This window comes from Bombina bombina, chromosome 2, assembly GCF_027579735.1.
Source record: "Bombina bombina isolate aBomBom1 chromosome 2, aBomBom1.pri, whole genome shotgun sequence".
In the NCBI taxonomy this organism is placed as follows: Eukaryota; Metazoa; Chordata; class Amphibia; order Anura; family Bombinatoridae; genus Bombina; species Bombina bombina.
This window is the reverse complement of record NC_069500.1, coordinates 935867933-935880589: the sequence shown is the minus strand read 5'-3', so window position 1 is coordinate 935880589 and position 12657 is coordinate 935867933. Positions and strand designations below refer to the sequence as shown.

The 12657-nt window shown below is 35.9% G+C and overlaps 1 protein-coding gene across 5 annotated transcripts in view; it reads right to left on the bottom strand.

Moving 5' to 3' along the window:
- Positions 1-12657, bottom strand: part of WDFY3 (WD repeat and FYVE domain containing 3) — an 840855-nt gene that overhangs the window by 440577 nt on the left and 387621 nt on the right. For all 5 annotated transcript variants that reach the window (XM_053703393.1, XM_053703396.1, XM_053703395.1 and 2 more), the window contains exons 8-9: positions 8121-8307; positions 2379-2545 (exon numbers count right to left, since the gene is read on the bottom strand). In XM_053703393.1, the coding sequence (XP_053559368.1) occupies positions 2379-2545; positions 8121-8307 (354 nt within the window). The remainder of the gene's footprint in view (positions 1-2378; positions 2546-8120; positions 8308-12657) is intronic.

Below are 12657 nucleotides of genomic sequence, written 5' to 3'. Positions count from 1 at the left end.
AATCACTTTTTATAAAAAAAATATTTTAATAGTTTTAATAACTAGTTACAAATGTTAGCAACGGTTCGCTCTGTGTGTCTTCATATGGACACAAACCAGTATCTTAGCTATTTTTCCCATCAACAAGTTAATGACATTTTGGGGCTGCACCTTTTTTTCTTTCTTTGATAGACTCAGATATACTATACATTTTGTCCCCTGTGTATGGTACAAGTTAGCTATGAGATGCTGCACCTTTAGATTCTAAATTAAGTATTCTGTACATACTCCGGAAAAATAAATGAATTGACTTTTTTTTCTAAATGGATGGCATATGGGCACTGTCACTTATAAACATTGTGCCTAATCAGATGGTCAGTGGTGTTGATTTTAGTTATCAAGACAAGAGTTCTACAATAACCTAGCATGACCTAACAATGCCATTCAAAATGCTTTGTCACTGTCAACTGTAATTTCCCTTAGGAAGCTTAATGTACCTGTCATTTTTCAATCTCACAAAATACTGTAAAAGTCAGATACTATAAAGATGACTTTGGGCAGTAAAATAAAGGGGCCTCTCTAGTAGAGGCAGCACAATACAGAGATGACAGGATGAAGAGAAAAATAGAGACCCCTACTTACTAAAGTCTGTGCAACTCAGAAATAGAGGGTCCTCGCAGATATGTGACAAGTTAGCATTTCCTAGATTCACTGAAATTGTACGTAATGGCCTCTTCAGTGCCTTTACTTAATTTTTTCTAGGCAGTCTATTCACTATAACACACTTATCGTTTCATTCTTTAGTAAATAGGTTTCATGGCATAAAAAAATCATTTGAAGCAGTTCATGTTTAACCATGAATCATTTTCTTTAAAATGTGGTTAAGCACATTGTTAAAGCCAGCTCTAAGGCTATCATTGTACTACTAGCCCTGAGCTGAAAACAGTAGCTGCGCCAATCAGGGTGGCATATATGTCTAAACAAACAAACACGATCTGTTGCTACAAATCCAAGCTGAAAAATCACCAAGTGTATACCTCACTGCAGTGGCAGAACCAAGCAACAATAGACATCCAAAACACACAAAGGGCAGCTACACTCCAAAATCGTCTTAAAATCATCAGACTTTATTCCAACAGATTAACAAAATAACAGGACGACCATTTTACACGTTTTGCGCCTGTGACCAGAACTTAATCATATTTTTAATCTGATGGAATAAAGTTTGATGATTTTAAGGAGATTATGGCGTGCGGCTGCACTTTGTGTGCACTGCGTGGTATATAAGCCTAGCCACTAATCACCAGCCGTCGTCAGCTCAGGTTCGTCAGTGCATTGCCAAACCAGAGCCAGCATTAACTATGTGTATAACTTGTTTGTGGAAGGCTGACCAATAGCACAAAAAAAAAATAAGAATTGAGTCTTATTATGGATCCTTAATGTCCTTTGAAGTAAATATTACATGGTTACAATCCCATATCTAGCTGTAGATAATGCAGTTTATAAAATAAATACATAGGTAGAAGTATACGAGCAAGGAAAATATTTCTGGTATTAAAAAGCATTAAAATGGTCAGGCATCAAAATGCATGAAAACAGGGGACTAACATTTTATTTTTAACTATATTTAAATCCATGTAAAGTGGTTAAATACATAATTAAAGTCACATGCCAGGCAAGCACTAGTGCTTTTCCTGAACATTGTGACTGTGTGTGAAACGTTATCTTTCTATATTTCCTTTGCAGTGTTTAAAAATATAATGAAACTTTTTTGTTCTTACTACTTCTGTGAGTTTGGTTCATTTCTAAACTACTAAATACAATAGAATTGAATAATTGAAAAATATACAATAAAAATACAATACAATAGACATTACTTTGAATTTGAAATGAGCAGCAGAATATTTTCTGGTAAATGTCAAGGTTAATCCATTTTCTCTCCCCTGAATCATGTGACAGCAGTCAGCCAATCACAAAATGTACATACAGTGCATTTTGACACATGCTCAGTATGAGCTGGAGCCTCAAAGTGTGTATATAAAAAAAAATGTGCACGTTTTGATAATTAAAGTATATTGGAAAGTTTTGTTTATCTCATGCTTTATTTGAATCATGAAACTTTAATTTTGACATTAATGGCCCTTTAAAAATGCAATCATTTTATTACATTGTTTTATCATTATACAACAAACATTTTAGATGGAAAAAAGTTTAAATCAAAGCTTTAGTAAAGGGAACTGCAATGTATGTATAAATTATTAGATTTATCGCTGTAGTCACGTTGGGCTAATGTCCTCCTATTCTGCCCTGATAAGCAAATATTTTACACTCAAAGCAGTAAATTATTCTCTTGTGATTCCGTTTTTATGAAAAGGTTTAATCAGTCGGAAGATACCTACCTTTTCCTGTAGGCTGCGGGACAGCAAAACCTGGCAGAAGAAATGGTGCCCCTGTTGTTAAACCAGCTGGTTTCAGTTCATTGACGCCATATGTTGTTAAAGAAGTAATTAGATTAACCAAGTCCTTCAGAGCATCTTTGGATTCATTTTCTTTTGCTTGCTCGAGCCTAAAGGAAAGTCAAACGCGGTATGAGAGAATTGCCTTCCAATTTAAATTGCACCTAAATTAGGATGTTTTACTATTTGAACGTTGACATAGAAATGGTGATATTTAAAGTAAGTGTTAATTATTGCTACAGTAATAGCGTTGCTTCTTCAGTGAGCTTTTTCATATAGCCACTTGTTTCCATGCATTAAATGCTAAAGTTTAATTTTCATGATTCAGATAGAGCATATAGTTTAAAAACATACAAAAAAACGTTCCAATTACTTCTCTCATTAAATTTACTTTGTTCTTTTGGCATCATTTGTTGAAAAGCATACCTAGGTAAGCTGGGAAGTGTGTGTGTGTGTCTGAAGAGCTATATGGCAGCAATGATTTAGCTTGTGCAAAGACTTGCTGCTACGTAGTGATAAAAGCACTGTAGTAAAACTGCTCCCATGCAGTGTTCTAGACACACTCCTAAGCCTACCTACATATGATCTTCAACAAAGGACACCAAGAGAACAAGTAAATTGTATTGTTTTTAATTGTATGTTCTATCTCAAACATGATTTAAATGTGATCTTTGAATATTGTTTGCCACTTTAATTTTTGAAACTATTAATCACATGATTTTGACGATTGATTAAAATTATGTTTGGCAACAATTGTTCCAGTGTGTATTGGATACATTATTTACTTTAGGTGTATGAATTTATCTCCCGAGCAAGAAGGATTTTATTTAGAAATGAATGAAAGAAAACTGTGTATGGGTGTACCTAGGTACACACAAGCCCAAAAGGGGGGTGCTTCCCAATACTAAATCTAAAAACAATAACTAAAATACAAATAAAAAATATAATATTAAAGTGTATATATAAAAGCCATACAACAACAGAACACAAAAGTCCAAAGTAATCCAAAAGGCGGCAGCACTCTGTCAAAGGACGGTCAAATCCTGGTATGTGATGATCTATAGAATAAAGAACAGAGGCGCCACCATGGCCTAGTACCACCAACACAGTAAGATAATTATACTTACAAAGATGAAGCACCCAACGGTGCTAATGGGGCAGACTGGAACTTCGCAGTGGTCCAGCTCACTGTATAGAACCAGCAATGATGTCCAGACACAAATCCCTTGGGGAAGCCTTCTTAACACCCATGTTAACACAAAAAGCAAACAACCATAGCCCAGTAACGTAGAGACAAGGGCAAGAGGAAATGAGTTGGTTGCACTTACAAGAAGGGAAGCACCTCCAGGTGCAGTAACAACAGACTGAGACTTTGCAGCTGTACACAGGGTATCATAGCCTGAGGAAACGCGTCGCTTTGGAATAAAGATTACTTTTATTATACACTTACTTCATCATCATTTTATATCGGTCTGTATGGTGTTTAACAATAATACATCACTGCTTTTGGGCCTTTTTTGAACAAGTCTGTAGCTGCCTGCTAATGTTCTCAGTCAGCTGGGCGGCTGCTAAGTCTCAGTCTGTTGTTACTGCACCTGGAGGTGCTTCCCTTCTTGTAAGTGCAACCAACTCATTTCCTCTTGCCCTTGTCTCTATGTTACTGGGCTATGGTTGTTTGCTTTTTGTGTTCACATAGGTGTTAAGAAGGCTTCCCCAAGGGATTTGTGTCTGGAAATCATTGCTGGTTCTGTACAGTGAGCTGGACCACTGTGAAGTTCCAGTCTGCCCCATTAGCACCGTTGGGTGCTTCAACTTTGCGAATATAATTTGACATCTTGCATCATTATCTTACTGTGCTGGTGGTACTAGGCCATGGTGGTGCCTCTGTTCTTTTTTCTATTAATTAAGAAGAAATTAGCCAGCTTGCAGGTAGGAGGCTACCTTTAAAGGGACATGAAACCCCAACATTTTCTTTCACGATTCAGATAGGCCATTGAATTTTAAACAACTCTCCTTCTGTTATCTCATTTGATTTGTTCTCTTGGTATCTGAAAAGCATACCTAGGTAGGCTCAGGAGCTGGGAGCAAGCTGCTGATTGGTGGCTGCCCTTATATGCCTCATATTGGCTTCATAATGTGTTCAGCTAGCTCCCAGTAGTGCATTGCTGTTCCTTCAATAAAGAATACCAAGAAAATGAAGCAAATTAATAACAGAAGTTAACTGGAAAGTTGTTTTAAAAGCAGCCATGCAAGTGTTTTTGAGAAAAATACCTACCCCAATACCTTTGAAAGGGACGTAAAGCAATGTGAGATTGTAATATAAAATGTGTAATTATGTGTAGCAAAAGGACTTTGCAATACACTTTCCTTGTTTATTTTTCCCCTTTCACTGTAATTTTACTCTGAAAAGTGTGTGCTTTCTGCTTCCTGTTAAAAGTGGAAGTGCAAACTTCCTGCAGTCATTGGTTGCACCCTATAACCACTTATTGACAGCTGTCTCAAAAGAGAAGGAAACATAGGTTACAGCATGGCACAGCCAATTGCTTTATGAACACTAAAACTTATTTTTTAAGTAATTAAGCTAGTACTTAGAATACATATTTCTTCCTAGCATTTATTTATTGTTTCATTGATGGCACCGCCAGCTAGCCCTTTATTATGTTTACCGTGATTTTGATACAGATGTGCAAGTTATAAGGAGCAAGGCTCTCATACAGCAGGTATTTTTTCCTTATCAGTTTTAATTATGGTTACTAATAAATTTAATTAAATTGCTTTTTGGGAACTAGCTATTAAATAATGTTTTGTCTATGAACAGTGTTTTTGGAACACATGATCACCTTTAATATCATAATAAAGATTTAATTTCTTTATTATGTAAACAAAGGTATAGATTAGCCTCAGGGAAAAAGAGTTTCTGTTCAATGCATTTAAAATCCAGTATCTGAGCCCCACATGGAGAATGAATGGGTTTTTATCATCTGTCCCTCCTGCACATAATAACGCAAAGATCATAAACCATTTCAGTTAGAATTTTCACACGTTTCAAAAGAAGACAATTGAAATACAACTGAGATGAGCTACTATAAAGCCACAAAATTTATAGGTGCTGCAAATTTTTGATTGTTTTACTGCAGGTATCTGAAAGAGAGCAGCTGTACGTTTGCAAACATGTCCGCATGGGAATGCAATTGAAAGTTAGATTTAAACATAGTGGCATCCATGACCACAGGAAGGTGGGGAAAAGCCTCAGTACTACGCTTAGAAAATGTATTTAGGGCCAGATTACGAGTGGAGAGCAAAAAATTGTGCTTACGCGAGCGCAATATTTGTGCTCTACTCGAAATACCAACGCACACAATTGTGTGCTGGTATTTAATGCGCAGCACAATGAGAACACAACCCCGTGTTCACATTGCTAGGAAGCTATGCGCTCAATAGAGCACGCTTGCATAGGTTCCAATGGTAGCCTGGTTCTCATGCTGTGAGACACGGAATGAGAACTAGCGCAGCAAAAGGGGTAAGTCAAGCAGCGATGGTTAAAATATATATGTATATGAATACACATATTAACACAAATATATATATGTAAGCATATACATATATATTTACAGGGAACACACAGTTCCCATAGACCGCAATGTCAAGGCACTTTTTACTGCAGTTTTATCCAAAACCCCTGACACGCTCACTTTAACCCATAAATACTGCTCCATGCAGTTTTTTTTTTGTTTGTTTTTTAAATTAAAGATGCTATATTGTTATTTTATTATTATAGAACTTCACACTTAAAGGGCCATTATACACTCATTTTTTCTTTGCATAAATGTTTTGTAGATGATCTATTTATGAAGCCCATAAAGTTTGTGTTTAAAAAAAAAAATGTATAATTTTGCTTATTTTTAAAGAACATTGCTCTGATTTTCAGACTCCTAACCAAGCCCCAAAGTTTTATTTGAATACCGTCAGCTTCCTACTCCAGCTTGCTCCTGTTTGTATAAAGGGTCTTTTCATATGCAAAAGAAGGGGGAGGGGGGAGTGTCTTATTTCCCACTTGCAGTGGGCTTTCCAACTGCCTTTTCAACAGAGCTAAACTGAGAGCGTCTAAGTACGTTTTTAAACCATTTTATACTGGATTTTTATATCAGTATCTGAGCATCTTATTCTTTATAGTGTCTATTACATGCAGTTATATGAAAATGAGTGTATACTGTCCCTTTAAGTTTGGGGGCAATTGGGTCAGGTTTTTAAAATTAACCAGAGGTCTGACCCCTGGATAATTTTCGGTGTGCTAATTGCTACAGCAAGCTCGCGGTAGCAATAACCAACCACTTGAAATGGCAGGTTATTTATTGCGCGCCCGTAAATAGGTGAATTTGCGATAAATTAGTGCTCCACTTGTAATCTATCCCTCAGTGTTTAATGTCCCTTTTGTATTTATTTTCTACAACAATGTTTTAACACTTCTAGCATCATGAAGTATCCTACACATCTTCCTGATGTGAAAATGAAAATTCTGAGCATGATGTGTCCTCTTAGGAGGTATCTCTCCTCCTCTCACTAATTGTGCATGCTTTTCATCTCAAACACTATTTAGATATCGCTCACCATCAGCAACTCAAATTATCAATTTCTCTCACACACACTGTCTCCCTCTTGTTTATCCAACTAAAACACTTGTACCTAAAATAAAGCCATTACATTGTTTTATTCTTTAAAAACATTGACTTAAAATGTAAAAATAAATTTAAGCCCCAAAAATAGATTAATATTAATAGTTATAATAAATTGTGCAAAAAGGTAAGAGAAGCAATTTGATTTAATACGAATCACCAGTTGCTATTAATAACGAAACACTTGACATCTATGCTTTTGAGCTTTTTATCACATGGTGTCAAACTTCTATTTAATTATGAACAAAAATACTTCCTTTTTGTCACACACCTCCTCAGTGCAGAGGTGAAGAGTAACCAAGATATGTCAGGGTACTGATTTTCATAATTAAAAGGGAAAAGAAACACAATTTTTTTTCTTTCATGATTCAGATAGAACATACAATTTTTAACACTACTGTCACTTTAAGGCATTGTGCAATACAACATTTTTATAGCTCAACACAGAGGCTAGTAATTAGAAAACACTTAAAGGCACATGAAAGTGATGCAGCATAGCTGTAAAAAGCCGACTAGAAAATATTACCTACAAACAAAGTTTGTACCAAAGTTCCGATGTAAACAAATAACTAAAAATTAAAATGACTCGATTGTTCCTGCGATTGCGAGATTTCAATGATGGGATTGGGTCAAGGGGAGTGTCTATGACGCTAGGCACGCCCTCCAGCCCGTGATCCTATTTAGCAAGCGGCTATGGCTTCAGGACAGCCAAACAGCTACAACGTTCCATGTCGTCCTAACAGCACTAAAGCCCACCATAGTTAGGACGCCATGGAACGGGTTAATGTCCCTTTAACATAAAATCAATGAATACAAAAAATCTAAATGAATTAGAAGTTTTTTTTTTTTAATTTAAAAAAAAGGTTTTGAACAAATCTAGAACAGTCAGCAGACTAGTTTTCTCATCGGACACAATATTCACTCAAGTCCAATCATGTTAGACTAAGAAGCCTACAGTAATGGTTGTTGGGATATTCATACATTGACCCATTGGCTGCTAAAGAATAGTTACCTCAGTAGCAGGTCAGAGAGGAAGACGTATCCTTGGCAGGTCCTGAAGTCATCAAGCAGTGTTTGAGATACATCACTGGAGTCTTTGAGGAAACAGGAAAGGCCGGCAAACATCTCCACAATTTCCAGAGGGGACAGATCGTTTGACTGCTGCATGTTCTGCACGCATGTGGCTAGGCATTCTTTTTCTGAGAGACAACAAGATGCAACAATAAGCAGAAGATAATCTGGACTGGTTACTAAACAGATACAGTCACCGAGAACAAAACAAAATGGAGTTTAAAGGGATATTAAACCTGAATTTTCTTCTTTCATGATTCAGATAGAGCATGCAATTTTAAACAGCTTTATAAATGACTTCTATTATCAATTTTTCTTCGTTCTCTTGGTATCATTTGTTGAAAAACAGGGACGTATGCTTTGGAGCAGACCCATTTTTGGAACACTATATGGAAGCAGTTTTGCAAGAATGTTATCCATTTGCAAGAGCACTATATGACAACACTATTTCCTGCCATATAGTGCTCCAGATGCCTACCTAGGTATCTCTTCAACAAAGAAAATCATGGGAATGAAGCAAAATTGAAGTTAAAATTGTTTTTGTTTTTTTAAATGGCATACTCTGAATCACAAAAGAACATTTTTGGGCTTCATATCCCATTAAGAAAGAGTGCTTCATAAAGAAAAAGAACTACTATAGTATTCAATTCTATATCCTTTACTATCACTGAAAGTGCCTAAGCAATTTAGTAGATTAAAAAACAAGCTAATAAGGGAAAACGATGATAACCTTTAAAATGTAATACCTCCCGCTGCAGTCAAATAACACATTCCATATGGACCACATTCATTGGGATACAAACAATAGAACACCCATCAGGAGGATCATACACAGAAAAATATGGCAAGAGAGGAGTAACTATGTATATACGGTAGGACGTTCGAAAACAAAAAAGATTAAGGCATTTTAAATCATTCTATACCAGGCTTGTCACAGCAGAAGCCTGGGGCCATCATATTAATTTCATCTGGCATTCCACGTGTCCATACAGATTACGGTATGTGTCTTAAATCCAAGAGGACATTTTCAGTACTTTGATTAGATATCAATAACCTTCTTAAAGGGACATTATACACTAATTTTTTCTTTGCATAAATGTTTTGTAGATGATCTCTTTATATAGCCCATAAAGTTGTTTTTTGTTTTTTTAAATATGTATAGTTTTGTTTATTTTTAAATAACATTGCTCTGATTTTCGGACTCCTAACCAAGCCCCAAAGTTTTATGAGAATACTGTCAGCTACCTTCTCCAGCTTGCTCCTGTTTGTGTAAAGGGTCTTTCATATGCAAAAGAAGGGGGAGGGGGGAGTGTCTTATTTGCCACTTGCAGTGGGCTTTCAAACTGCCTTTTCAACAGAGCTAAACTGAAAGCTTCCAAGTACGTTTTTAAACCATTTTATACTGGATTTTTATATCCGTATCTGTGCATCTTATTCTTTATAGTAGTGTCTATTACATGCAGTTATATGAAAATGAGTGTATACTGTCCCTTTAAAACAGCAAGAGTAAAGTGATGGACATAGGAGACAGGTAATTGAGGGAGACCCTGTATTTGACTGTGTCTGGGACTTTACTATTACAAGTACGATGATGTACATGTAATTGTAATCACTTAATATTGGCACCTGTGCATGCCAAAAACGAAGACCACATATCTAGCTAAAACATTGCTCATTTGAATTTTTTTTATATAAAAGTATTTATATTTTTGCGTGAATTAGTGGTATTATAACATATGCTCACTAGTTCTTTTGACACCCTCATGTCACAGTTATACACAATGTATTTTACAATGCTCAGGCTATATTTATTTATATATTGCTTATATCTAGGGGTGTTTTTGTAAAAATGTATAGCTTTGCTTATTTTTTAAGAACATTGTGCCGATTTTCAGACTCCTTATAAAGCCTCAAGGTTTTAGATGTATACTGATGTATACAGACTTCAGATTACTTCTGTTTGTATAATGTGTCTTTTCATATGCAGGGGAGTGTCTGCTCTCAGCCCCTTTTAGTGGGTGTTCCAGCCGAATTTTATCAACAGTGCTAAATTGGGAGCTTCTAAGTAAGTTTTTAAAAGATTTTATACTGGATTTTTATATCAGTATCTGTGCATATTAGTCTTTATAGTAGTGTCTATTGCATGCAGTGAAATTAAACTTGGAGTATACTGTCCCTTTAATACAGGAGAAAAAATGCTTATATTGCAGATGTAACCAAGAGACTCCTAGATAGGAACAAAGAGGCGCCAATAGGGTGATAACGTATAAACAAACTCAATAACAGCAAGCAACGATGGAACTACTCACAAACAAAACGGCACTATGGGGTGCCAGAAACAGCAGATCGGGACCTATTCGTCGCCCGGCAGACAAACACTGAGCTAGACTCTCCAGGAGGTCACGTGGGGCCCTGCCACCAATCAGATGAAGAATCGCATCCACATCTTCGTCCAGACGACCGAACAACCAATCCACGGTCAGCTTTGACACACACCTTTCTCCACAGCGGTGATACCGTACTCTGTGAGTACTTAGCAGGGGCAAAGCGGCAATTCACGCTAACAGCCAAATTCCACCGGACACAGGAGAACAGGGTGTAAATAGACAGGAAAAGGACTCCAACGGGGTATAATTAAAACTATTTATTAAAAGTTTTAAAAGAAACAAGCAACGCGTTTCTCGGCTACACAGAGCCGTTTTATCAGCATATAGTAATGTTGCACACACACCTGCTGTATAAATACCCCTCTGGACCAATCCAAATGCAGTTTTTTGGAGACACTCCCCTATTACCCACGATCTCGTATCTCTAGTATACATAAGTGTCTATATGGTTAGTATTAATTGTTCACAATTTCCAAAACACAAATGCAATAACAATTGTAGTTCAACGCACAATTATATCATATCTAAAAACCATCTATAATACGCCCATTTTCTAAGGTGCAATCCTCATGTGGAGAGGTAACACTTCATCAGCAGAGGAATTTGTGGAACATTTGAATAGAAATGATAGGGGCCTAAAATTTACCAGTGTGATAGATACTAAGACTGTGGTTTTTCTTGACCTAAATCTGACATTTGAAGAAGATAAGATTATCTCTAGTACCCATTTCAAAGGGGTAGACTGCAATAGTTACCTTGATTTTACAAGCAGTCACTACTACCCATGGAAGAAAAATGTGCCCTATGGGCAATTTAAAAGGGTACGTAGGAATAGCAGTAGACTATCTGATTATGAGATACAAGGAAAGATCCTAAAAGAGAGATTCAAAGAGAAAAATATCCCCAACAGATCATTAACAATGGATTTGAAAGGGCTAAGAAGGATAATAGAGACTTATATTTTCAACCTAATAAAACCAATAATCAAATACAAAAAAATAGTGGCGCAATGTTTATAACAGAATATAACTGTAATCATGAGAATATCAAACAGGTTATCTATAGACATTGGAATATTCTCATGAAAGATCCAATACTTGGAAGTGTGATAGAAAATAAGCCCACTATTGTTTTCAAAAAGGCACCAAACTTAAAAAGTCAATTAGCACCTAGCAAAATAGTGAAAAATAAAAGAAGTCTTGTTAAAAGTAGGTCAGTCCAAACAAATTTAAATAGCAATATGAATACAAACAAAAATACCTATAATATGCACACGAAAGCAAGAAAGGGCAGCTTTAAATGTAACAATAAAAAATTTAAGATGTGTGATTATATTACACATAATAGTTCTTCTTTCCAATCCAACACTACCAAAATTTTTTATCCAATTGGGAGTAGGATGACTTGTGCATCAGATTATGTCATATACCTACTCTCCTGTTTCTGTGGGTGTCAATATATAGGACGCACCTGTAGGCGCCTTAGTGTCAGATGGTCAGAACACCATAGAAATATTAAAAATAAATTTTAAATTGCACAGTGTACCCAGACATTGTCACCAGAAACATAATGGGGATTTAAATTGTTTCAAGATCACTCCCATAGAACACATCCCCAAATCAGATCTTTATAATCGCTTTTTTAGACTTAGACAGAGAGAGACCTTCTGGATATACAGACTTCAGACGCTATATCCAGTTGGTCTTAATATGAACATAGATTTGGCTGCTTTTCACTAATCAATTCAACAATAATTTTAAACAGTCTTATCATTGTACCCAAAAAATCTTTGGTCTTAGTAGTATATAATTGATGGTGAGAGCCTGTGAGTAGGAGAGGGGATCAGGTTGTTCTCATGTTCTCGTATAACAACAGTATTGATATCAACTGTATAAATATCATTTATTATTATGATTTTTGTTTGAAAGCTTTTTATGTTCAATAATTTTATTGGGGTTTTTAACATCATCTATGGTAAGATAAATGTGTTTTTCAAAATTGGAAATTTGTAAATTACAATATTTCTATGTACGGTCCACCTAATATGCATCATAATGATAATTTGGAAATGTGTAAATTACAATATTTCTA